The sequence below is a fragment of the Ovis canadensis genome, chromosome 7 (genome assembly GCF_042477335.2).
Source record: "Ovis canadensis isolate MfBH-ARS-UI-01 breed Bighorn chromosome 7, ARS-UI_OviCan_v2, whole genome shotgun sequence".
NCBI lineage: Eukaryota > Metazoa > Chordata > Mammalia > Artiodactyla > Bovidae > Ovis > Ovis canadensis.
In genome coordinates, this window is record NC_091251.1 from 97,093,362 (window position 1) to 97,120,539 (window position 27,178).

The 27,178-nt window shown below is 46.1% G+C and overlaps 1 protein-coding gene and 1 long non-coding RNA gene across 2 annotated transcripts; one reads left to right on the forward strand and one right to left on the reverse strand.

Moving 5' to 3' along the window:
* The first annotated feature begins 2,310 nt into the window (after positions 1 to 2,310).
* BATF (basic leucine zipper ATF-like transcription factor) lies at positions 2,311 to 24,963 on the forward strand. The gene is made up of 3 exons (XM_069595197.1): positions 2,311 to 3,160; positions 5,425 to 5,529; positions 24,392 to 24,963. Exons 1-3 carry the CDS (start codon positions 3,098 to 3,100, stop codon positions 24,599 to 24,601), a joined length of 378 nt encoding a protein of 125 aa, XP_069451298.1. The 5' UTR covers positions 2,311 to 3,097; the 3' UTR covers positions 24,602 to 24,963.
* On the reverse strand, positions 16,379 to 24,861 carry LOC138443203 (uncharacterized). The gene is made up of 3 exons (XR_011258025.1): positions 24,364 to 24,861; positions 16,780 to 16,898; positions 16,379 to 16,678 (listed from the first exon to the last, which is right to left on the reverse strand). It is a non-coding gene; the product is annotated as an uncharacterized lncRNA (long non-coding RNA).
* Positions 24,964 to 27,178: the final 2,215 nt, after the last annotated feature.

The following is a 27,178-nucleotide window of genomic DNA, read 5'->3' on the forward strand; positions in this document are numbered from 1 at the left end:
CCTGGGTATATAATTGTAAATAAGAGAGACGCAGTCCTCGGTTATTACTTGGCCCACTTCTCACCACCTTCATCACTACTTCACTGGTCACTTTACCAATATTTCTTATTTGGATTCTTGCACTAATCCAATGCTGGCATCCTACCTGGCCTCCCTACTTCCGTTTGTTCCTCTACACTAAATCTCAACTGCTTCCAGAGAAATCCTGTTAAAACTCAAATTAGGGACTTCCCTGGTGGTTCAGTGGTTAAGAATCCATCTGCTAATGCAGCGGTCACGGGTTCAATCCCTGGTCTGGGAAGATCCCACATGCCTCGGGGCAACTAATCCCGTGTGTCACAACTACTGAGCCTGCACTCTACAGCCCACGAGCTACAACTAGAGGAGGCCCATGCGTAGCAATGAAGACCCAATGCAGCCAGAACTAAATAAATAAATTAAAAAAAACCCTAAAAACCCTAAATTAGAACTCATCACTCCTGCTCTAAAACCTCATCTGTGGGAGACCACAGACATGGCCACAATTCTTTAAATTCTTCCCATCAAGAGATGAAGTCTCTTTCTCAACCCAGAGCATCTGACCTGGCCTTGTAACTGTCTTTGTCCAATAGAATGTGGCAGAAGGACCATGGTGGGAAATCTGGGCCCCGGGAGGCTTTGAATGCTTCTAGCCTTCCTCTTGGAATCTGAACGGCTGTGTTAACAAGCCTGGGATAGCCTGTTGAGGGATGAGAAGCCACGTGGAGCAGAACTGTCCTGGACAAGTTTGTCCTAAACCAGCCGATGATCAGCCAACCTACTGGGTATATGAGGGCACAGGATGTGGAACTGTCCTGGGCAAGATGGTCCTAGACCAGCCAATGATCAACCAACCTACAGGTATATGAGGACGCATGACGAGGTCCTGCTGAGACCCCCCCAGCTCCCGGGGGGAATATTCCAGATGATCCTCTCACTCAAAAGCTGACTAAATGGATGTTGTTTTAAGCCACTGAGATTTCTTTCTTTCTTTCTTTCTTTCTTTTTTGTGGTTTATCATGCAGCAAAACAAACGGATTCATCACCTCATTCAGAGAAACAGTCAAAATACTGACTATATCCTTACTTAGAACTGGGGACAACGTAGGTGCTCAATAAACACTTGCTGAATAAAACTCACAAATAGCACTCACATTCCAAAGAGGGAACACCCGGAGAAACAAAGTAAATAATTACTAAGTTAGATGAGTGCTGGGAACAGACAGTGGCTGAGGTAGAGAATCACAGCATCCAAGCGGGAGGGCAGGTCCTCTGGGAACTCCCCATCTCTTTCAGAACAAAAACCAAAATCCTTACAGTGGCCTCCGAGGCTGATGTAAACGCCTGGTACCTCGCTGACTTCACCTCCTGCTACTCACAGCTTTTCACTCCAGCTCCCCTGGCCTCCCTGCTCTTCCTCTCCCACCTCAGGTCCTTGCTGGAATGTTCTTCCCCTAGACACCCACACCATTCACTCCGTCCTTCCCTTCAGGGCTCTGCTTACTTGTCTCCCTTTCGGGAAGGCCTTTTCCAACCACCCTGCAAAAACAGCAACCCACTGACCCCCAGAATTCCCCACCCCTTGCCCGCTTTATTTTCTTCCATGCCCCTTGTCACCTTCTGCTGTGTTAAATATTAACTCTTGTTTACTGTCTGCTTCTCCCACTCAAATACAACTTCCACAGGGGAAGGGATTTTTTTTTGCTCAAATTACGTCTAGGACAGTATTGTCTTAGGCCAGAAATTCAGCCAGTGGACAAAACATCCCTCAGGGGCCATACTTCCTTTCAGTGAGGACTAAGCAAGGCAAATATTTAGCTTGGAGCCGAATGGGGAATAAGACAAGACATTTCTTGAAAGCCCAAATGCCTAGGTGTGTGGGGGAGTGCTTACTGAGAACTTATCAAACATGCATGCAACAGGACAAGTGGCACTACAGCTAACGATTGTCTTCATGGCATAGTTTACAGTCTGCTGGGGCTTTGTAATCCACTTTTATTTGCTTCTTGAAACAGCCCTGAGAGGTAGGCAGAGAAGATTTTATCACCCTTCATTTACAGATAAATGAGTGAGCTATCCAAGGCCACAGACATACTAAGGGATAGAGGGAGATTTCAAATCCTGATTATTTCAACTCCAAGTACAGCGCTCATTTCTGTGTCTGTGTGTGTTCAACTGTTCCTACACTCTGGGCTCTGACCTTGGGAGCTTCATGAATCATTAAGATTCCAGGCTGACCCGGATCCCCTGAAAGATCTTCAACACAGGAAGCATCTTTCCTCTAGAGAGAGCACTTGCCAAGAGGCATAAGCTAGTCCCTGTGGCTTTCAGACCTACACCACCCCTTCTGTCTGTCTAGAAAGGTCTGAGCCCGTGGGTCCCTTCACCCCAGCCCACCCCAAGGCAGGAGAGACAGAGAAAGCCCTCCCTCCCCTCTCCACAAGACAGGACAGGCAGCCACTTTGGTGAAAAACCAGAAAGAAATCCCAGCCCGTTGCTTTCATTTCGGTTTAAAAATCAAGTCGGGTGACAATGGAAACTCTTTCCTTGCTGTCCTCTTCTTTCTGCCCGTGTTGACAGAAGATGGACTTGCTAATTCTGGCTGGGGTTTTTCCCTCCCTGGGCTGTTTTTCTCTTTTTATCTTCATCAATTGAAGTGAGCTGTTCTGCCTTTCAAACTGTCGGAAGGCCTCTGGGGTTTTGTGTATCTTTTTTTTTTTCTTTTCTTTCTTTCACATAATTCGGTGAGTCTTTTCCCAGATATGTATTTTCTCTCAATTTAACTTCTAACTTAAATTTCCGCCCATGTGACTTCCAGCGCGAGTTACCAGAAACCACAAGAGAGAGAGAGGGCGCGAGCCCCAAGGCAAGCGACATGTCCCTGTGGGGAGCAGAGCCTCTGCACCCCGGAGCGAGGAGGACGCAGGGGTCAGGGGCGGTGGCAAGGCGGGCAAAGGAGGGCCCTGCGGAGGGGGGTGGGCTGCTGGCCCGGGGGGAGCAGTCAGGAAGGGAGGCCGGCTGGTGACAGGGGAGCCCCGAGGCGCCTGGGGCTGCGTGGAGAGCCCGGAAGACCGTGGCCATGCCTCACAGCTCTGACAGCAGCGACTCCAGCTTCAGCCGCTCTCCACCCCCTGGCAAACAGGTAGGGTCCTGCCTTTCCCTCCTCCTCCCTCCTGATTCTCCGGGGCAGCAGGAAGAGGGCCAGGCTTCCTGGGCCTCTGCCCAGGGACGCTGAGGGGCCAGGAGATGGCCGGAGCATCCCGTTAGACTCAAGGGCTGCAGGGAAGCCGTGCATCTCTGGCAGAGACCCTCATCCTTCCGCCCCTCCTGCCAGAGGATGCTCTCCGCGTCCCCTGATGGTACCCATCGCCTTCACCTCACCTGGGGTCCCATCCCAGGAAGCTTTCTAGGAAGCCGAGAGGGGAATGGGCACCAAATAACTCTGGTCTCTCAGAAGAGAGAGTCTACCTCTCTCCAAGGCGGTAGCAGAGTGAGTGGGGAGGAGCGTTGATGCGGGCTGAGGGCACGCACGCCCTGAAAGCTACATGGTTGCCCAGGAGACAGCCGGCAGCAGAGGAGAGGAAAGGGATGGGGTGGGGGAAGGCAAGTTAGAAGGAGGAGGACCCCAGTCCAGCTCGGAAGGATCTATCTTACCTCCTAGCACAGAACCTGTTGCTGGCACAGGAGGGGGCGAGGGGGGCTGGAGGAGGAAGGAAATGAATCAGGAGATGGTTCTGGGCACTTGAAATTATTCCCTTGTAGTTCAGCTCTGGGGAAACTAGAGAGGTGAGGGTGGAGATTCTGGGTGTCTAAGATTGTAACTTCCAACTCAAAAATTTTCAGCTTGAGGGTTGCTAAAAGAAAAAAAGAAAAAGCACCGCGAGCATACTGACTGCTTCCCATCTCCCGGGGCTTTCTCCTCATCGCATTCCTTGATAGCCTTCTCCACAGGAAGCCCTCTCCCTGCTCCTCCAGTACGATGGTGGAGGACAAAGTCTTCTCCAACTCGGGGTTTAAAAACTGCCTTCTTTCCTTCGCACGGGTGTCCGAGAGGGCCTTGAAAATGCTGCCGCCCGAATAAAAGCATACAAAGATATACTACAGCTTCTGTCATCAATGCCTGACAGCAGAGGGGCAGGTAGGAAAGGGTCCTAGTGGAGGCCTCTAGAGGACAGACACTGCAGCCCTGGCTCGACCGCCTGGACGTCTGCGCTCTTCTTAGGAAGGAAATTACTCACGGCTTTCGTGCTGACCCGGCTCCCCAGCCTCCTGAGAGGAAGAGCACTTCCTTCCTACCTAACCCACTGCCCTCTGACTGCAATGGCCTGGAAGTACTGGGCCCGTTGGTGAGACATACGCTTGGGAGGGCAGACTCTTGTCCTGGGAACTGTGTCCCTCCATCCTGCAGGGATGTGAGATGGCACACAGCTGGAGGTGTAGGAGGGTTTTGGTCAAACTTCTACACTTACCCTGTAGTGTCTGGGCAAAGCCAGAGCTAACCTAGCACACGCCCATCTGTGGGAGGCACTCAGATGACACCAAAGGTCCCCGGGTCCTCCTAAGCACCCGTCTCCTACCTGCCAGGGCCAGGTCATCTCCGTCGTTAAAACTGTTCCTAGTCTCCACTTTGTACTAGGCCTTGTGCTCAGGGTGCCCTGGGGGATGTCAGGGTCACTGAGTGTAAGGAAGCGAATGCAGGGGACAAAGAGGCAGATCTGGGATGGGGACCTCAGACTGGGGCGGGGCGGGGGTGTAGGCAACAGAAGCCCCAAGGGGTCACACCAGGGAAGAAGTAGTTGGTAGTGGGTGAGGGAGTGGCTTGGAGAGGCATCAGACTCAGCACTGGAGGATGCAACTTGCCAGAGTGCTGTGAGCCCCTGGGCAAGCTCTTTGAGCCTTTGTTCCCCCATGTAAGATGCAAATACTCACATCAACTTCATCAAACCAGGGGGTTCAACAAGAGCACCTCAGGGAAAAACACTTGCACAGAAGCAAGCACATAGTGAGTGCTCAACAACATTTTAGAAAAAAAAAACAAAACAAAACAAGAAGGTTCTAGGCCAGAAGTAACAGGGTAAGGGTGGAGCAGCCCTGAAGAGGAGAGGTGATGAAACATACTTCATCACCTTAACCATCTTTTTCCAAATTCAGCCCTCCTGAGGCCTCAAGCTCTTTTGCAGTCTTCCTGTATCTTCTGGCCAAAGCTACAGAGACACAAGAGAGTTTCACAGAGTGTGGGGAAGGGTTCCCTTTTGGGTTCAGCCTTTTGGTCACCAGGATGTGGACAGGCAAATAACGATGAAGAAATGGAAGAGTGGACGGCAGGATACCAAACACCATGAGAGGCGGCTTCAGCTCAGAAGAGAGGAGTAGACTCTCCTAATTCTCATCATCTCTGCTCCCCAGGACTCATCTGATGATGTGAGAAAGGTTCAGAGAAGGGAGAAAAATCGCATCGCCGCCCAGAAGAGCCGGCAGAGGCAGACACAGAAAGCCGACACCCTCCACCTGGTGAGTGTTCAGACCTCTCTTCATCCTCTTGGACGGTAGGCTTTACTCCCCACCAACCTGTGGACGCCGGGACGGAGCCTTGAGTCTGCCTGTGTGGAGATGTGTATGTGGGGGTGTCAGTGGAGGGTGAGGGATGCAGGTGGAGTGGGTGCATGGAGAAGATTCTGTCGCAGGAAATGGGCCAGGAGGCTGAAAGAGAAATGAGCCCCAAGATGGCATGTGGAGGAAAGGAGCTGAGTGTGGGCAGCCCAGAGTCTGGTGGAAGGGATCCACCTGCTCAGGGATGGGACAACCTCAGCTCCATCCCACGTGGACCCAGACAGCAGAAGTCACGACTGCCTTTGGGAGCAATTCAGAAGGTGTCATGTTCTTTGGGGGAGTCTGTCATCTCACAGTGCTAGGAGCACATATATATAGTCCCATCCCCTGGGAGGCCAGCAGGGCGGCCACTCCCAGCCCTGCATTTGGGACAATGAGGTCCATAGGCTGCTGCACCCCACAACTTCTTTTCTGAAGATTATTAAGGTTTGATTTCAAAATTTCTATTTTGATGATATCCCGAGATGGTCTGTGAATGATACAGTTGCAAGCGCACGTATCTGGCACAGTCATCATCCTGACTGAGTTGCCTCCAGTCTTGCACTTTCTAGGGAAGCCCTGACCCCTGGCTTGAGCAGGGGTCTTGGGCGATCAGAACTGCATTTCCTCCAGCGGCACAAGATCCTGGTCAGTGTTCACAAATCATGGCTGTGTGCTTGTTACAGAAAAGTCTTCTCCTCATCTCCCTCACCTTACCACCTTACTCTCTTCACCCTGCCCTTTAATTTGCTCCTTTTCAATCAACCCTTATTCCACTAGCTCCTTTCTCTTCTATCCCTTCAGCCCTTCCTCTAGCAACACTGTCCTTTCTCATCCTTCCCCACACTGCCCCCCACCCCAAACCATTCCCAGACCCCTAGCACCCCAGGAATTCATTCCAATGATAAAAAGGGGAATTGGCATAAAAAATGAATATACTTATGTTTACTTGAAAGATTAGCCTGGTAACTGGTCAGTTAAAGAATAACTGTGTTAATCCCATCAAGGAAAAGTAAGATGCAGTTTTAGGTAAAAAGATACCATTTTTAACTTTGTAAGGAAGCAGAGAGCAGATAGTGTGAAGATCTCTGATTGGTTGCTCATGTTTTATTTGAAATGTATTCAACATGTCTTCCAATGCATACTAATGTAGTTTTATACTCATGAATATTTGTTGAAAGAAAGAATGGATGAACACTAAGTCTGTTCTCTTTGGTAATTGTGATCAGTAGTGTAAACGTTAAGCTGGTGGTGGCCCTGCTGCTGATAAGTTTTCCATGATTTCACCATGGCTTAGGGGCTCACGACACTCCAATTTACTCTTTTAGGCTTGAAAGATCTATGATTGCTCACTTTACCTCCATCAGCATCTGATTCTTATTCAGTATTCTTTAGAACAAGCAAATAAATAAAATTAGTAAGGATAAAGTCTATCTTTTGGTATAAGTAGACAATGTTCTGAAACTGGAAATCTGCTATAGGCTTTATAAGTTTGAAATATTTTTAAAAAAGGAAATTATGTATTGCTCAGCAGTGCCACCATCCTAAGGACATGGTGTGAGTCCCAGTTCTGCCATTCACTGTCTGTATGACCCACCTTAGACTGTAGAGATGTTCTTTACCCCCCTTAGTTGTAGTTCCCTTATCAGGAAAATGGGACAATGAGTACCTCATAGATAGAGTGCATATGAACAGCTCAAGCTCAGTCCTCCTAGGCATAGCATAACTATTCAAAAATTTTAAGTGTAATAAGAGTAATATTAAAGATAGTTATCACTATAAGAAATAAGATTACAACTAAGGTTTTATGCATCTGAATTTATATTTATATATAAATCACAGGATCTCAGATTTGAAAGATTTCTTAAAGGCTGGAAAGTTCAGACACACTTTTGATGCTCAAGAATCTCTACAACACTCTCTGGACATGATCCCCAAAGTATGCCTATCACGCCTAGTGATGGAGAACCCCCTGCCTCCCAGTAGGAGCAGAGGAGTCTTCCCTAACTCGAGCTGTGCCTCTGTCTCCCTGGGAACTCAACCCCCTGGTCTTTCTTCAACTCTTGGGGACATATCAGTGAGGGTGTCATGCATGCTTCCTTGCTAAGGCAAGGTTTTCAACACTGACTCTGCTGCCTCTCTTTGCAAAAAAAGAGTTTGAGCCAGAAGATGTAACCCATCTGATTATACTAGTCAAGACTATACCAAGACACGCTCTGGGGTTTGGGAGGTCCATGGAGACCCAAGTCATGTAGTCACTATGTCCACACTCAAACCCCTGGCCTCAGTCTCTAGAATGTTCTCATTGTTGCCATACCTGGACAGACTCCTCCCCACTCCTTTCTTCTGAGCACCATAGCATTCACGTTCACTTTTTGACCAGTGAGTAGAACACCTCAGAGTTTATACAGCAAGCCTGTGTGTTGCAACCAATGTGGCTTATGTTTCTTGACTTTGGGTAGAAGCTTTTGGTAGCAACATATAAATCTGCCACCATTAAGCAGAGGGTTTGGCTGTAATCTGAAATTTGGCGGCAACATACAAATCTGCCACCATCAAACAGAGAGCTTGATTGTGATCTGAAATGTTCATTTCCTCTCAGACAATAATCACCTATCTTCTGTATCCATTATCCTCTTAATCATGTTTGTGATTCAGGTAGAAGGCCTTCTATTTACCACCAGCATTCTTAGGGTTGGGTGCCTGGTGCGCCCTTGACTCCTTTCCATGCTTGTCTCCACATGTTGAGGCTCTGGAACCATTCTCTGGCCCAAAGACACAGCCATAGGACTCACCTAACAAGATGTAAAAGACCAGGGTTTAGAAAGTACTGTGGTCCTAAATAAGGACCACCTTTGTATTAGTATGCTAGCCTCTTAGATGCTGGGGTAACAACTGATTTCTCGGTTTCAACTTTGTCACTATTATTTCTCTTAAAATAGCAAAAAAATTATTTTGTTTCTCCAGTGAGAGAGAGGAATACCTATTATTTAGCATTTTCAGTATCTATCCTATAAGTGATTTGCATCAACACTCTGTATGTAGATTGCTTTTAAAAGAGTGGAGTAGGGAAGCTGGTGCTTTCAACAAGCGGTTTAACCTCATGCCAATGTGATAACATCTCTGGCCTTGACTACCGCTCACATTAACCAAATCAGGAGGAGCTCCTTTTCATAATCGTAATATCAACAGTGTCCACATTCTGTCTGTTTTGCTGCACCTCGTGGCATGTGGGATTCTAGTTCCCGGATCAGGGATCGAACCTGTGCCCCCTGCAGTGGAAGCTCAGAGTTCTAACCCCTGGACCACCGAGGAATTTCCCCACATTCTGTTTTTTAATTCTCATTTGGTTGGTGTCTCACACAGCACTCAGCACACTCAGTTCATTTTCTCTCGCGGTCAAGTGTAGAGTCCGTTAGGTATAGTAAAGGTATTGATTAAAAAGGAGAAAGTCATATTTTGAGCCATTCACTTTCAAAAGGTATTAGTCACTAATAAGTGAATCCAAGATAATCAGCTAAAAACTATTAAAAATAATAAGAACCCAGTCAGCTTTCAAAGTTAACACAAAAAGTAATAACTTTTCTCATGCAAACTAGATTTAAAAATTTAATAGGAAGAAAGATTCTATTTACAATACCAAGAACAGCAAATGGAAAGAAGGAATAAATTTAACAAAAAAAATACAGGGTTTAATTGTTTTAAGCTTCAAAATTATTCTAGGTGATTTTTAAAATTTCAAATAATTGAAAAAATATGTCTCTATATAAAGATAGCAATTTTCCTTAATTTAGAAATTTATCTAATTTAATGTGATCTCAATAAAATAGGATTTTCTGGGTATTGGAGGAAATTAAATTAGATATTCTAAATACCTTGTGAAAAATAACCATGTGAAAATTTCTAGGAAAATTCTAAAAAAAGAGGGTAATTAGAGACAATTCGCTGAATAAGATATTAAAGTGAATTATAAATATAGAAATCAAAACAATGTAGAAAAGATAGAATATTGGACAGAATAGAACATAGAAGTAGACCTCCAAACAAACTCAAACAAATAGACTCAGAAACAAATAGACTCAAATTTGTGTTAGTTCCTAAGACACAGGTAAAAATGCAAAATGTCTAAGATGGCATTTGAAACGAGAAAAAAATGAAGTACTCAATAAATTGTGTTGGGAAAACTGGTTGGTCATCTAAAAAAAAAAAAACTAGAGTCTTCACTTCTTTTACAATGCGTATAGATTACGTACAGAAAAAATTGAAGACATTTGAAAAATAAGCATTAAAACCATTTATCTTGGAATGAAGTCTTCCAGATAAAATGAAAAACCCTGAAGCCATAAAGGGAAAGATTGATACACATTTATCAATAAAAACTGTATTTTATACATAACTGAAAATGTCTATACAGTTCAAAGTACCTAATATGTAAAATCAAAAGCAAGTGAAGACTGGGAAAAATACCTGCAACATATATGACCAAAAAAGGGCATATTAGCTTAATATACGAGAGCCCTTATGAATAAGAAAATGATCTACAAACAAAAGAAAAAATGAATAATAATAAGAATAGGCAATTTAAAGAAAGAGAAAAATAAATGGCAAATAAATACAGAAAAGCTGCTAGACCTCAGTTAGGAAAATGACAGTTAAAGCAACAGTTACATTCTCTGCCAGCCTGACAAAGACAGAAAATGTTGCTAAAAGACCATGTTGCCAAGATGATGGTGAAGCAGGTACCACCACCTACTACTGGAAGTATAATTAGGTGCAACTCCATTAGGGAGCAGTTTGACCATGTCCAAAGTTACTAGTGCGCATACACGGTAACTTGGCAATTTTACATCTAGGAATCTGTTTACAAACATTCACAGATTACACAATTATGTATATGTAGATATAACCCTCGGTGCATTGCTTGTCATAGCAAAGACAGGAAACAAGCTCAACGGTCATCAGTAAGAGACTCATTCAATAAACTAGAGTTGGTTTATTCAGTGGAATACCACGAAGGTATTAAAATAACAAGTTAAATCTGAATGTGCTACTCTGAAAAGATTATCAAGCTTCTATACTCTTAAGTGAATAAGTATGAGTCTGGAGTATAGTTTTCTTCCATGCATATCTTCAATGAAAATAAAAACACATATGTGCATATGCATATAAGCTTAAAAAATTTCAAGTAGGTTTTCCCCCAAAATTGCTAATGATACATATTTCTGAAAGTAGGACAAAAGGTCTAATGCAGAAGAGAGATACTTTGCATTTTTGTACTTTTTAATATAATTTGGATGCTTTTATTATGTGCTTTTATTTATATAATATAGATATTAAATTCCCAATATAGATCATTATTACATGTGCATTAGAATGACTTCTTTTCTAATTTGATCTCAAACATTGAATAGTCTTCCACTGTGATGTTTTATCCCTTGAACATCGTGCATAAATATCTCAGTCCTTTGGGACAACAGTCAGTTGGGATTTCTAATGAGTAATCTTAAGGTCTCCAGCACTAAACAAGCCACTGTAAGGGACAGCGAATTAGTTTCATTTGTGTGATTATCTTGGTAATTGTAGGATACTCTGGTGCCTTGTAGCAGGAAGGATTTTAAGTCTGTGTCCCAGGTCAGTGGGAAAGAACTGAGATCGATTGAGAAGCTGTGTTCATGAAAAGGCTAAAAGTGGAGGAGGCGATGGAAAGGCAGTAATATTAGCCCAGAGCTATGATGTTGACAAGTCAGATCTGGCCTTGAGGATGGAACTGGAAGCAAAGCAGAGTTACAGGGTCAGATCTGGAAGCTGGAACTTCAGATACTTAGATTGGAGGAGGAATGGGTGTTTGCCTGGGGCCGCGTCTAGTGTGAAAGATCCTCATACTAATTTAAAAAAAGAGAGAGAAAGATTTAAAGGTTCAGGGTAGATCTTTAATGTCGTATATAGCAAATATCAGGAGGGTAAATTATGTCTGAAATTAAGCTGATGCTGTGAGAAGTAAAGTTTTTATAACTGGAGGAAAATTAAGTAATGGAAGAAGCAAAGCTCAGCAAAGATGCTCACTTCTCAGGCCTCCTTAGAAAGAGAGTGTTGTTCTTGGACTTCTGGTAAGGCCTGGGCAAGAAGACTGTTTACGGTTCTTTCTCATTCTATCAGGGTTTTTTTTCCTCCCTCTAGGAGATTATACCTTAAGTTTTATTGGTATAGAGAAGTCATAGGTAAAAAAAAATAAAGCAAAATGAAAACCACAGAAAGAATGAATGTTCTTACTAGTTCCAGCCTAAAGAAGTTCAGTGTAAAATCGGTGAACTATCCATGGAAAGGACATTTCTCTTGTGCCTCTGCTGCCCTGAACTTCTTTTTATTAAAAACATTAATTGAACACACAACTATATACCAGGCACTGTGCGTTGTGTGCTCTACCTGCAGTTATCTTGTTTAATCTGCGCAAAAACCTTATTTTGTCATTCTTGTATTAGGTTAAGTAACTTAATGTGTCCAAGGTCACACATTTTGTAACTAGGTCTGTCTGACTTCAGAACCCATTTTCCTAATCACTAGGCAACACAGTCTCATCCTTTGGACTCTCATGAAGACTCATCCTCCTTGAACTCCTTCCTGAATTTTTTTCTTTTATTCTTTAGGCAGCATCCTCCAAAGTTGACACTTTCTCTCCATGAGGCCTAGCTGAGAAAATTGAGACCATTTTTAAAGAAAGTTGTGTAGCAATAAATATTAACATCCTGCTCTTTGGTGGAGCAATTCCATCTACAGGAGTTTGAAGAAAAAATGATACACAAAGATGGCCAATTCATTATTTGTGAACAGTATACACTTTATCCGGAGAAGGCAATGGCACCCCACTCCAGCACTCTTGCCTGGAAAATCCCATGGACGGAGGAGCCTGATGGGCTGCAGTCCGTGGGGTCGCTAAGAGTCAGACATGACTGAGCGACTTCACTTTCACTTTTCACTTTCATGCATTGGAGAAGGAAATGGCAACCCACTCCAGTGTTCTTGCCTGGAGAATCCCAGGGACGGGGGAGCCTGGTGGGCTGCTGTCTATGGGGTCGCACAGAGTCGGACACGACTGAAGCGACTTAGCAGCAGCAGCAGCATACACTTTATCACTACTCTAAAATTGGACATATGCCCAGCTATGGAGATAAGTATATTATGACACATTCATACACTTGAATTCTATACTATCACTAAAAATGAGTAAGTGAATCCGTATTTATCAACACAGAAAGATGCTAATGACATGGCATTGAGTGACAAAGCAAGTGACAAAGAATATGCAGAGTATAATCCTCTTGATGTAAAATTTGTGGTTCGGGGGCATGTTTGCATGCATAAGAGATGTCTGGAAGAACAGTCTTCAGAATGCTAACTGTGGCTACTTCTATGTGGTTGAGATTTGAATAAGTCACCTTACTCCTGGTACTTTTCTGTAATTCTTTTTATTATAATAAATGTGTACCGTTTTAAAAATCAGAATAAAAATTTGACGATTCTCATTTGGGAAGGAAAAACACACAGAGGAATTCACCCCCCACCAACTGCTTGTCCTACTAATGAGGGGTCAGCGTGGTTACGGTCAGCAGGCGTATTCGGCAGTATAAGGAATTTCTGTCTGAATGTGATTACATGTCCCGGTCAGAGACTGGTGGCACCCACCCAGCTGAAGTCTTCATGAAGCTGTTTTCAGTGGCTACCAGACTACTTTCTCTTGGAAAGCATGAGGGAGTCTCACCAAACCCCAAGCTGGTCTGGGGTAGACTCAGTTTCCTCTGTAGGACTCAGTCAGGCCCCCCGAGTCCTAGGGGGATTCCATAGATTGGTTCCACAGGACAAAGCCCCCTTCAGATTGCGGAGTACCTGTAGGGGACCCTGCCATGGGTCCATACAGGAGTTCGTAGAGGGACTAACCATAACTGTGGTCATGCCCCCTTCTTGATGGAATCGCAGAATTAAAAAGAAACTCAGAGATGCTCCAGGTCACCCTGCTGTATGTATTACTGGTGAGGACGCTGCTGTCTTCCTCAAGGACACCCAAGAAACGAAACCTCTTGCCTTCCCACCACTTGCTTTTGTTTTTGTGCCCCTTTGCTGAGCAGGACTTTGCTCTGCAGATGGTGTTCTCACACGTCCTTTTGCAAAGGGTGAGTTAAGAAGTAGGCCATTAACCAGGACATGTGAATAGTCCAGACACTGTTCAGCAACAGAGCCCAAGCACATAGTAAGAGACCAGAAAGGCAGAGAGTCCCAGGTTGAAAGGAGCTAAATTTAAAAGTTCCTTTATTTACTTATTTGGCTGTGCTGGGTCTTAGGGATCTAGTTCCCTGACCAGGGACTGGACACCAGTCTCCTGCATTGGGAGCTCGGAGTCTTAGCCAGTCGACCACAAGGGAAGTCAAAGTTCCTTTATTTTAAAAAAGATCTTAAAGGTGTAATCCAAAATCAAAAGGACAATGACATACTAGGGGAATATTTCTGTCAAATTAAATAAACTCAGATTTAATACAGTATAGAAAGAACAGCCTTTTTAAGAAAAACCTCAAGATGCCAATAGGTAAGTGGGCAAAGGCTATGAACAGAAAGCTTACGTAACATTTTTTTCCTACTGAAATGAATATAACCCAATTTTCTATTCTGATTGTGAAAACAATACACACCATGGGTTTCCCAGCCTCGGCAATATTGACATTTTGAGTTGGACAATTCTTTGTTGTGTGTGTGGGAGGGGGTTGGTCTCCAGCTTTGTAAGATCTAAAATCTACCCACTAGATGCCAGTAGCACCACCTCACCCCTCTGGTTATGAAAATCAGAAATATTTCTAAATCTTCCCAAATGTTCCCTGGGGGGTCAAAATTGTCCTTGGTTGAGAATGCTATACTAGGGAATACATTCATAGAAATTTATTTCTTCTTAGTAATCAATAACTTGTAACATTAAAATGAAATTAAGAAACTTTCCAAAAGTTTGTTAGCCAAATAAATTATTTAAAATTACAACACTTGGGACTTTCTTGGTAGTCCAGTGGTTAAGACTCTGACCTTTCACTGCCCAGGGGGCATGGGTTTGATCCCTGATTGGGGAACTAAGATCCCCAGTGCCACACTGAAAGGCCAAAAAAAAAAAAAATCATCTAAAATTATAACACTTAAATCCCAACAAGGTTGTTGTAATAATTAATTTATACATTCATGGCTGATGTAAGTATACTCTAAGTATATATACAAATTTGTATTTTCTTTTCTGTCATCATTTTGTCACACTTACAAAAATCACCATAATTATTATTGTAATGGTTGTATCAACAAACAGATGATCAACTGTTTGCCTTACATGGCTTTCTAATGCTGGACATTTTGGTTGCTATTCTTTGTTAAAAAGGACAAGATGGCAACACGTACAAATGAAAAGGGTTGTGTTTAGAGGACTAGAATCATGGGTGGGTATATTTTTAAAAAATATATCTTTAATGTACTTATATTATATTTTTTTATTAAAAAAATAAGAAAATGGTCAAATAGACCCTGAGTGAATTCTGGTGGGCACTGAGGATGAGAACAGCGAAGGCATCCCTGAGTCAGAATTTAGGAGAAAGGCTTTGGTAGGAGATCTCATAATTTATCTTCCAAACAGGGACATTTTTGAGAGTGAAAAGAGGTGCTAGTAAAAAATTACATGAGGACCATACTATGAACTGGGAGTGTCCTAGTAAACATCTGGTCACACTAGATTGAGGGGAACCAAGGAGGATGACCTAAGGCTCTTAGGAAACTCACGAGTAAAGATTAAGTTCAGAGCCAACTAGAGGGGGCTAGATTCCTGGTGCTAGAAGGCAATTTCCTGCATGAGATGACCCTGTCACTAAAATATTTTCCAGTTACTCAGCTGACACAGAAATATGCCTATTGCTAAGAGGGTGCGGTAGTCCAGAAAATGGCAAAAGCAAAGGCCATATTCCGAGTACCGGAGCTTATGTCGACAGAAATAATTCTTTCTGCTGTACGAGTGTACATGAAATGCCTCCTATGGGCATTTTTTTCCCTAGGTGCTGAGAGTTCAGCAGGGACAAGACAGACTAAGTCCCTGATTTCAGGGACATTCAATGAGAAGTCACACTGGAAAATCAGCTGACCAATTGTTATTTACTAAGGAAATGGCAACCCACTCCAGTGTTCTTGCCTGGAGAATCCCAGGGACGGGGGAGCCTGGTGGGCTGCCGTCTATGGGGTCGCACAGAGTCGGACACGACTGAAGTGACTTAGCAGCAGCATTTCACTAATCACACAAAGTGAGGAGGGCTTCAAAGGAAACCAAATGGTGCAGTGTTAACAGTGACTTAAGGACAGGGCTGGGAATGGTGTCAAGGAAGGTCCTTCTGAGGGCCTGACATCTGAAATCAAAGAGTCATGGGAAGGAGCCTGGGAAGATCCTGGGAGAGAGTGCTATCTACAGAGCCTTCAGGCCAAACTCTGTGGGGCCTGTGATGGGTCAGAAAGATGCCTTGTGGGGCCCAAGACTGTGAGCTCAAGAAGAGGAACTCGGGAGGGAAAAAAGGCCATTGTGCCCCAGGGAGCAGGAACCAGATGGGGTGGGGGTGGGGGCCTCAGTAAAATGAATTCAAATCCAGTGGGGACAGGGAGAAGGCAGATATCTGAACCTAAATTCTGACCTACGGAATGTAAAGCAATTACACCTCACTGGGCTGTTTGTGAAATAATTCGAGAGCAAATGTCAAAAGAAAGCAATAAGGCATTTGTCAGTTTTGCATTGGAGAGAAGATTTTATTTGTTTAATGCAGAGAGGCCAGTATTTTCCTATAAATCAATCACATGAAGATATCAGAAGTATTATCATATATGAAAATGTATGCCCTTCTTTCCAGTTGCTTATACAAACTTTAAGAACACTGTTTCCTGGGCTGGGTTTTTCACTACAGTTGGGCAGGTCTCCTTTGCTTCATTTGGTTGGGACAGGTTAAGTTGAGGCCAGGGAAATTGCATGCAGGGTTCTGACAGTGCTGTAATTCAGCTGCCTCCACTCCACAGCTTCAGTCTGGGGAACAAAAATGTTGCTAAGCAGGCCTTAAAAAAAAAAAAAAATCTCTCACACTCGTTTGTGGGCTTCCCCGATGGCTCAGTTGATAAAGAACCCACCTGCAATGTAGGATACCAGAGTTCAATCCCTGGGTCGGGAAGATTCCCTGGAGAAGGAAATGGCAATCCACTCCAGCATTCTTGCCTGGGAAATCCAATGGACAGAGGAGCCTGGTGGGCTACAGTCCATGGGTCACAAGAGTCAGAAATAACTCAGCGACTAAACCACCACCAAACACTCATTTGTAACTAACTCTTCTAGAGTTAAAAGTAGAAGCAATAAACGTACTTAAATGCTTGGTTAAACACTCCCTGGGAAATTTCATGGATATCACAAATTTAGCAGACTCTTCCAATGCAGGTCTCAGATTTTGGTAAATTATTACAGACTCCAAGTTGGCAATCAAGAAACATGATTTTACTGATCTCTTCACTGTGTGCCAGGCACAGTCCCAGGATAAAGCACTCTCTTTCACTCCAGACCGTGTTTTGTCCTTCACTGAGGATGAAACAGTGAAGACAAGGATGGCTCCTGTCCTCACCGAGCGTAACAATCCATAGGACAAATAATTTGATGAAGTTATCATTAATGAGATTCCGATAAGTCCTCTACCTCTTGCCTTTCTATAAGAGTGAACTATTTTGGGCCACTTGAAATTTTCACCAACTATAAGACTCTTTGCCTTAAATAGCCATTTACTTTTAGAAGAAATTTTGACTTAGAAATATCCTCTTCCTTCTTTAAAGTTCTTTATATTTATATTATTTATACTATGTTACACAATAAATGCATTTAATAAAATAAAATATAAGTAAATATATAAATATAATATCATAAATTTAACAAAATCAAACTGTATATATTTATATTGTTTTATTATTTTCAAGAAGAACCTGCTATGAACATACTTCTCAAGCTGGTGTTCATTAAGCTTACCTGGCAAGTACTCTTTTAATCTTGATGCCTGAACCCAGTCTGGAACAATTAAATTGGAACATTTCAGTGGTAAAACCCAGGAATCAAGTTTTTTTTTTTTAAATAAAAACAAAGCTCTCCAGGAAACTGCAGTGTGCAGCGAGGGCTGAGAACTGGGGAGTTGTGACATTTAGAAGACTGTCTGATGCATGTGGTACAATGTGTGGAGTGAATTTGGGGCAATTTTGTGAGTAGATACCCAGACACTCTGTTCCAGAGACCTGGAGCTTAAAACAAAACCAAAGAAAACAGTTCAGACCTTGATGTTGATGGAAATTATTAGTTTGTTTTTCAAAACTGGATGATATCCTTTCTAACCTGAGGTATCAGTCAGGAGTTATAGAAAAACTATCCAACAGAGGCATCAACAAGTCACCTTTTGTATTTTAGATTTTTCTCAAATAAGAAGTTCAGAAGTAGACAGACCAGGGATAGTACAAGAATGTCATCAAAGAACCAAGCTCCTTCTCTCTTTTGGGCAGTCATTCTCAGGAGGGGGGGTTTCATCCTCAAGGCTGCAAGATGGCTCCTGAATCTCCAGGCATCAATCTGTGTCCAGAGAGGGTAGCCTTTGTCTGGTGAGGCTTTCCCTTTTATCCCTGGGGAAGCGAAACTTCATCCTCTCCCTCCCTGTATTTCTGCTTATGTCTCATTGGTCAGAATCTGTCACATGGTCCTATCTAGCTGAAGGGGAAGCTGGGTAATTGAGGAATTCTTTTCCTAACCTCTCTAGAGGAAAACAGGGGTAAGGAGTTCGGGATAGACGTTGAGTGAACTATCTTACAGTGTTTCTCATATATGAGGTCAATGCAGTCCTGGTCCTGAAAGCGAAGGAACAGAAGAGAGGACCCCAGGCAGGGCCCTAGGGGCGTGGCCGATGCAGTTAAGTGTCAGCAGATGACCAGGTGCTGACAGTCCTGGAGCTTCAGCTTTAAGGCTCAGAAGTGTAGATTTCTCCAGAATTCAGTGCAAAGACCTGTGGTTTAGTGATTCTTCTCTCCTCCTCAGGTGAGGAACAGGAGTGGGGCTATTTCCCCAGGATTGGTGGGGGGACATAGCATAGATCCCACTATGGCTTGGGACGTGCCCTACCTCTTGGTTCACGGACTTCTCTGGGAATGGTGGGCTCCAGCCTCGTTCTGCCTGGGAGGGCAGGGAGGTGGGGTGGTGGGTTGAAGACTGCTGGGAATTGAACCAAGAGCTGGGTGTGAGCTTCACACACCACTCTCATAATGAAGTGTGGGTGGGAGCTGAAAGGTCACCCTACCAATAACTGCAGATTCTGTTGAGGAGAAAAACACAGGGACTATTTTCACCCTTCTGGAAAGTGTGATTAGAAAACTCAAGGAGAAGGTCAAGGCATGAAACCAGACCTGGCAGGAAGACGCTCCAAGCCCTGCGAAGGAGGCGTGGAGAGTCCCCACCAGAGCCTTGGGTTAGAGTTTGTCCTTAGCCTCGGTCCCAACTGGCTTCCCTCTGGGGAAGGGACCTGCCTGGGGATTCCCCATCATTCAAGTGCTCTACAGTGACCCCTTGCTTGGCCCCTCCACTAGGGAATTTCCCAGAATGTTCCCACACCCCCAAGAAACCTCCTCCTTAGCCACCCCCAAACTGCTTGTGGTTCACGGTAAGGGCGGCACCAAGTAACCTCACAGGTGAGGGTGAATTGTGAACATTAGCATCTCAATTTGCATGAGGCGGGAAGAGAGGGAAGATGAAATAGGAAAGTCAACCAGGTTGAGGCCTCAGAGGAGATAATTACCAGATATCATAAGATTTAAGCAGACTTCAAAGGCAAGAGAAGATGGTGGGCACAGGCTCTGAAGGCAGACAGTCTCAGTTCAAGTACTGGTGCTACAACTGACAAGCTGTGTGACCTTGAACAAGTTACTTAACTTCTCTCTACCTTAGATTTTCCTCTTCTCTACAATGTGGCTAGTAATATTATCTGCCACATAGGGTTCTTGCAAAGATTAAATGTAATGGTAACTGTAATGTGCTTGGCACATGGTATCACCCAAGAAATGTTAGTCATTATTAATTCAAACTCGATTATTCATTTAAATTTTTGGTTTCTACTATCTATCTCATATACATTGAGTCTACATACCTCTGCTTCCAACACACAACTACCCTTTCCAAACAGAGGCTCTAGTTGGCTAATACATACAGGTAGTCCATTTAAAATCTGAAATATTTGAGAGTTAGAGAGGGCTTAGACTTCTAATCCTGTGGTTTTCAACATTCACTGCACATTAGACTTCCCTGGGGAGCCCTTAACAACTCAATGCCCAGGTGTACCCCAGCCTGATTAAATCAGAATCAGGCATCAGTAAAACTTTCCAGGGATCCCAATGATCCTAGTGTGTGACCAAGGTTGAGAATCAATGTGTTGGTCCAGTCTTCCTGGTTTAAAGTGAGGCAACTGCGGCTCAGGGAGGAAAAGGATGTCACCAAGGGTCACCCAGCCAGAGCCAGGACCAAGACCCCTATCCACTGCTACCTGATGGAGCCCCCCCAGCTCCCCAGCCCTGTTGCCATGTATTCCAGACCATGCTGTGGTCTGGGGATGGTCTGGCCCCAAGTCAACCCTCTCACAGAGTAGCTGCACATTAGACTCCATCCCAGCTCAGGGCGGGAGGTGATGATTAGCTCTGTTGGAAGAGTATGACCAAGAGTAACTCATTGGAAGACTATGACCAACTCAGGGTTTTTGCGTTGTCTTGAAGGATCACCAAACCAAGACCCAGTTTTCTCTTAGAAGGCTAGTGATCTTAGTGACTCCAGAGACCCTGAGTCATCAAACCTCTCAAGAGAAGCAGTGGGTGGGCTAAAAGGAGCACAGGACTGAAGTTGGAGAAGCCGAGAGCCCAGCCCTGCTCTGCATCTACCTGGTTCTGGGCCTTTGGATCAGTCACCCACTCAAACTTTCTGGACCTCCGAGAAAATGCGTCTTTTTATTTGTTTTTGTTTTTTTTACTTTTTAGTTTGTATTGGACTAGAGCTGATAAATAATGCTTAGTTGACAGTTTCAGGTGGACAGCAAAGGGACTCAGCCATACATATACCTGTATCCATTCAACTCCCCTCCCATCCAGGCTGCCTCATAACGCTTAGCCGAGTTCCTTGTGCTATATGGTAGGGTCTTGTTGGTTATCCATTTTAAATATAGCAGTGTGTAAACGTCGATGATACAAATGAACTTGTGTACAAAACAGAAACAGATTCACAGACTTTGAGAACGAATTTATGGGTGTGGGGGGTCAGGGGTGGGGTGGGGGAAGGGATAGTTAGAAAATAAGTGTCTCTAGGTGAATCTATAGCTCTTTGTTTCAGCAGCTGCTGCCACCAGCTTGTACTCCTTTAGGGATGGGAGTGGGGGGTTTGCACAGTAGGTTTCTCCCAGGGTCTCAGTTGGCCTCATCTGTAAAATGGAGATAATGATAAAGGCTGGCCGTACATAGCTACCTCAGAGGGTTATTGCAAGGAGCCTAAAGGATCCAAATGAATCCCCAAAAGTAAAAAGCAGGTTATGTGGAAGCCCAAGGGCAGCCCCGCCCCCACCCCACCCCACCCCACCCCCACCTTAGGAGAAGACACATACATTAGAAGCTAAAATTTACTTTCTAAATGTTACTTTCCTTTTCCCTTGCTGAGTTCTCGGTTTCCAGGCCCTATAGGAAATTCAGGGGGAAGTTAGGGGGGCTGTGATCATGGTACTTCTGGGTAGAGAGCTGCCCGCAGGTGTCCCTAAGCCAGGTGTCCCTGTGTGAACCCTTTGCAGGGCATGCTGGGCCCCAGGGAGGGTCAGAGTGGACCTAGACCGGGCAGGGGCAGGTTGGGATGAGAGCCCTAGATCAGCCGCTTGCTTCTGCGAGGGAAGTCAGGCTCTTCCTCTGTGAAGCGTCTGGCTGGCTGCAGGGCCCCTGGGCTGGCAGTGCAGGTTTCTCTGGGGCCCTGGCAGGAAGCAGTCTTGCTTCCCAAGGTAAAGACAAGTTTCTTGTCACAGCTGGTTGTTTTCTAGTTAGAGGCCACGGTGGTTTTGAACACTCCCCTAGAGCTCCGGGATCTCCCAGGGGCAGGGAGAAGGAGAGGACAAAGCTGGAGCTCAGCAGGGCTGGCTTAGGGAGGAAGAGCCCGCTGTCACTTCCCGAAAGCCGGCCGGCCTCTGGGCGGAGAGAAGGTCAGAGCGGTTGGTCCCTGTGGCCCGCCTACCCGCCCCTCCCTTCTGCCTCGGGGTTTGCCCAGGCTCTTCGGAGCACAGAACTTACAGTAAATGTTGTCACCAGTGGAAACTCTCAGAGGGGGCGAGGAAAAGGGCTAGAGGAAGGGGCCAGGACTCCCGGCCCCCAGTTCCCGTCTTGCCAACGCCCCCCAGTCTTATTTGTTGCTTTATCTTACCTTTTGGTAAAGAGAGGGGATGCCCTGTCTCTGGGATGTGCCCGGAAATAATCAAATGGTGAGGTGAATGAGCTGGTCACACCTTGCAGAAGCAGCAGCCAGTGCCCCTGTCTCTACCATCGTGGCTCTTGGTATCCCAACTCCCCATCCTGCTTTAGAGATGGAGTTTTCCTTTGTATTGACCTGGACACATTTTCTAGCCCCGGGCCACACACAGGAAATACCAGGCTGAGGTTGAGCACGCTAGCATCTGTCCTGTACAAACTGCCGGAAGCTGCCTTGATGGATAAGGCCACGTTCTCCTTACCACTTCAAAAGAACTCCCATTTGCAGGGGTTAGGGCAGTCAGCAGTGTAACTAACTCTCTCATTAACCTGAAGCTGGTTTTCTAAAGCAAATTTTAAATGTCAAGTTATCACACATATGCTCACTGCCTACTGTAATTCTGAGTCAACTTCTGATCCATCGGTTGATGTCATCAACAAGCACTTGAGTTCATACTCCATGCCAGGCACTTAATAAGTGCTTGGATAGTTAGAACACATTTATTATCACATTTAACATTACTAGCTATTGTTTTCAAACTTGTCTGGTGGTTAGAATAATCTGGGGCATTTGTTAAAAATTCAGATTCCCAGAATTCAAATCCCAAGTTCCGAACTCACTGAGTTCAAACCTCTAGATTTCAGGAAGTGCCTGGAACTGTATTTTTATCAGGCCCTCAGATTAGTTCTAATGTCATGGCAAGCTTGGAAAACACTAACCTAAGTGAAACAGAACAAGAAAAATAAGACCTGGAATCCATATAGTAGGTCACTTTTTGAACAGAAATGTAATTTATTTGCATTTCCAGTGCCATTTTTTCTTCCGCTGTGGGTACCAATGATTAGCAAAGATGGTCTATCTGAGTCAAGGAATGTGAACATTAAAATCACATTGGAAATGCAGTTCCCCTGGTTTTCTGAAGGTGGGATTGTTTTCCAGTAAATGCTAATTACCAGGGTGTAATTGTTGACTAATTAATGATGTGATCGGTAGTCAGAGCTCTTTACCCTGAGCCTTTCTTTTTAAAATCTCTTTGGCTGCGCTGAGTCTTTGTTTTGGCACATGTGCGCTCCTCTCTAGGTGCAGTGCGCAGGCTTCTCCGGTTGCGGCATGCAGACTTAGGGGTTCTGCAGCATCTTAGTTTTCCAACCAGGGACTGAATTCACATCCCCTGTATTGGAAGGCGGATTCTTAACCACTGGACCACCAGGGGTGTCCTGAGGTTTTCTGATTAGCATGTATCTGATGGTTCCCTGAAGCAAGGGGGTAAAGGTGTTTCTGGAAAAAAAGAAAGCACAGGTGCTGGGCCACACCCAGAGTTCTACAGGACAAGCTGCTGGGAGAGAGAACTCTGCTGGAGTTTGACCGTTTATCATTTAGAAGACCCCAAATGTTCTAGAATCTGGGTGACGTAGACAGTTAACCAAGGACTCCATTCATAAGACTAAATGCAAATGCTGGGAACGTTAGGCGAACACACCAGTGTAACAGAGCAGAAAAAAGTGAAATTAGTATAAGTCAGTCTCACAAACTCTATTCCGTTTTTCCAGCTCTGGCTGGTCATGCACTGGCCTGGACATGCACTTGCCACTCTCAACTCTCATATACACTTATGGAGACCTATGCATATACCTGCATGCAAAGGAGCACACTCATGCAGTTCACACATGCCTTCACACACACACACATATCTCTGTTAGTTGGGACCGAATGCAACTGCCATTTTCTGAGGTCAAAATAAATATCAGCAATTTCATATGGTTTGATCTAAACAGCTATACACATACATGTACAAATATACATGTATTTATGCAAATGCATGGGCTTCCCTGGTGGCTCAGATGGTATAAAGAATCTGCCTGCAACGCGGGAGACCTGGGTTCGATCCCTGGATTGGGAAGATCCCCTGGAGCAGGGCATGGTAACCCACTCCAGTATTCTCGCCTGGAGAATCTCCGTGGGCAGAGGAGCCGGACGGGCTGCAGTCCATGGGTCGCCAAGAGTCGGGCGCGACTGAGCACAGGACAGGACTAAGCACAGCACACAGCACCGCACCCATCCACACACATGACACGTACAAATACACACGCATGCGTGCACACGCTCGCATGTGCAGAAAAAGTCACCGATGCCCTTGCCTGGCCGCGCTAGTGGAAATCTAATGCGGAACTCCCACTGCCTCCTTCACTCCCCGCAGTCTTCCCCTGCGCCCTGATAGTAACCTGCATTTTCCATCCTTTCCGCTCACAGGAGAGTGAAGACTTGGAGAAGCAGAACGCGGCGCTGCGGAAGGAGATCAAGCAGCTCACCGAAGAGATGAAGTACTTCACGTCGGTGCTGAACAGCCACGAGCCCTTGTGCTCTGTGCTGGCCCCCGGCGCGCCCTCGCCCCCCGAGGTGGTGTACAGCGCCCATGCCTTCCACCAGACTCACGTCAGCTCCCCGCGCTTCCAGCCCTGAGCTCCCCCGAGGGAGGGCGAGCAGAGAGCAGAGCCTCCGTCTCCAGCTGCTCCCAGGGCCTTGGGAGGGGCGCACAGACTGTAGCCGGGCAGCCCTCCTCCGTCAGCGCCCTCTCTCCACGCAGAGAGCCAGAGGCCGAGGCCGTACCCCAGGATCAAGAGCCCGGGGATGGGAACGCACGGCAACTGGAAATGTGTGCAGCTGCCAGCAGCGTGGCCGCCCGCCGCCAGGGACCTGGACCTTCAACTCGGTGGGAGACCTGACCCAAAGCTAGGTCAAGCATGATGCCCAAGTCCGGTGACCCAGAGGGAGGAGGGTAGGGCAGGGTTATTTTTCTAAATAAATGAATTAAAAGAAACCAATCTGGCAAGGGCTTGAAACCTGAAGTTCTGTGGGGTTTGGGTCATTTTTTTTGGTCCTTGGGCTCAGGAGCCCTGAAAGGTCTGGCGTCTCTGCTCATAGGGCTCTTTCCCACGGCTTGTTCATCTACTTGGGAAGCTGGGTTTTCTCAAAGCCTCTTCAGTTCTTCCTCTAGGCATCTCCATCATTTCCCTCCCCACATTGCCTCTATGTGACCTCCCACTTTCCATTCCTCATTGCGTGATACTTGCTAGACTGTCAGCTCAAGTCGGTTCTAGGGTCATTCTCTGCAGGAGAGAAGGGCTGGTGCAGTGGAGTGGGATGGTCATTCAGGCTGGTACTCACCTCTCACAGGACTGCGCTGACTCAGCCCAGTCCAGATGGCCGGCCCTGGGGGCTGCTGCATGCCTGGCCCCACACCAGGAGCACTACTAACTCAAGGAGCACCTCACATGAAGGCAAGGCCTTCCTCTCTGGCGGGGCAACCCGGCTTCAGAGACAGGCACCAGTGTCCTGCTGAGGACTCCACCTCCCCTGGGAAGCCGGGATAGCGCACACACAGCTTCGCTGTCTCCTCAAGGCTCCACAGTTTGAGAGCAGCAGTGGCTCAGATCAGTTCAGTCACTCAGTTGTGTCCAACTCTTTGCGGCCCCATGGACTGCAGCACGCCAGGCTTCCCTGCCCATCACCAACTCCTGGAACTCACTCAAATTCATGTCCATCGAGTTGGTGATGCCATCCAACCATCTCATCCTCTATCATCCCCTTCTCCTCCTGCCTTCGATCTTTCCTAGCATCAGGATCTTTTCCAATGAGTCAGTTCTTTGTATCAGTTGGCCAAAGTATTGGAGCTTCCGCTTCAGCATCAGTCCTGTTATGTGGCTCAGATAACATAGGATTATCTTCAGGGCTTCGAACCCACAAATTTTGGCAGAGCTGAAACCAGTGTGCTCTGGTTTTCCTGCTTGGACATCCACCTGCTCCTCAGAAATCCCCAGGCCAAGCGCCCTCTGGCCTTACCCACACCACTGCCCAAGAGCCATGGCAGGGCCTGTCTCCCCCACCCCCACCCCCCCCACCCCCAGACATACGCATGGCCCCTGATGAGCCAGCTGGGGCCCAAAATGACAGGGACTGGCATGGAAGGTGTCGGATGCAGCCCCTTAGCAGCCTCCGCAGCCCACCCTGTGGCCCTTCAGAGCCATTGCCTGTGGCCACCCTGCTGGTGGCCATCTTGGGCTGCAGCAAGCATGGAGGGAAGGGAGGAACAAGCTTGCTCCCCTTTGCCAGCATCTCCTGGGCCTGCCTGCTGACGGCTCTGATTGACTTGAGGCAAGGTTTCAGGGACCGCCTGCCCAAGTCTCTCCTACCCCCTGGGATTATGCTAGTGCTGGACTAGTGTGACTACTAAACTCTGCAGAGGCCTGGAAGTGCTGCATCCCAGCACGTGGCCACCTGACCTCCCTGCGGCCTAACTATGGGAGTTGTGCAGCCCAAGGGCCTCTGAAGGCGCATTGCCACCATAGAGCTCTCATCCCTGAAGTCGATTCCCCGTGGAGGCCCAGTGTGTGGAAGGGAGCTTGGAGCTTTTTGGAGACAGGCCAGAAGACCTCTTCCAAGGATCAGCATTGCTTGCAGAATCCTGCATTTTAACCTTTGGTGTCCCAACAGAACTTGGTAAATGAGACTCCCCTTCCAGTGCACGAACTTGCTGTAGCCTGGGATGAGGGGCTATGGCAAGAAGGAGCTCTCCTCCATTTCCTTCAGGGCCTGGTTTCTGGTAGCTGATGCTCTGGGTAGCTCCTTCCCACACCTGTGTTAACAGACAAAGCAAAGCCGCCATGGCCCCTTGAGATATGGCCTGCGTTGACTAGAATTTGATTTTTCTCTCTCAGTCTCAGGAAGCAGAACTTTCCAGCTTGCCCTTCCTGGACCAGACCTCTCTTGGGCCTCCCTCCAATCAGAGATGTTGTCCCCACCCCTGCTCTAGCTCTGTGATTTCCCCCCAGAAACCCCCCGCAGAAGGCACATGACCAGTGCCGGGCACCTTCCGAATGACACCCGGAGCCATGACCAGAAATGTAGGGCTCACGTGTGCCGCTCCTGTCTCTCGGCAGGGACTTCTCTTCCCCTTTCATTCGCTACTTTCTAATGAGCCTGGGAAGTTCCACTTCTCCTTTCTGATCAGTCCGACAGAGACTGCAGAAGGCTGGGGTG

Excerpts from the sequence above, each read along its gene's own strand:
- BATF (XM_069595197.1), top strand. The coding sequence starts at position 3,098 with ATGCCTCACAGCTCTGACAGCAGCGACTCCAGCTTCAGCCGCTCTCCA. Across the intron at positions 3,161-5,424 it reads CTCCACCCCCTGGCAAACAG|GACTCATCTGATGATGTGAG; the intron begins GTAGGGTCCTGC and ends TCTGCTCCCCAG. Across the intron at positions 5,530-24,391 it reads AAGCCGACACCCTCCACCTG|GAGAGTGAAGACTTGGAGAA; the intron begins GTGAGTGTTCAG and ends TTCCGCTCACAG.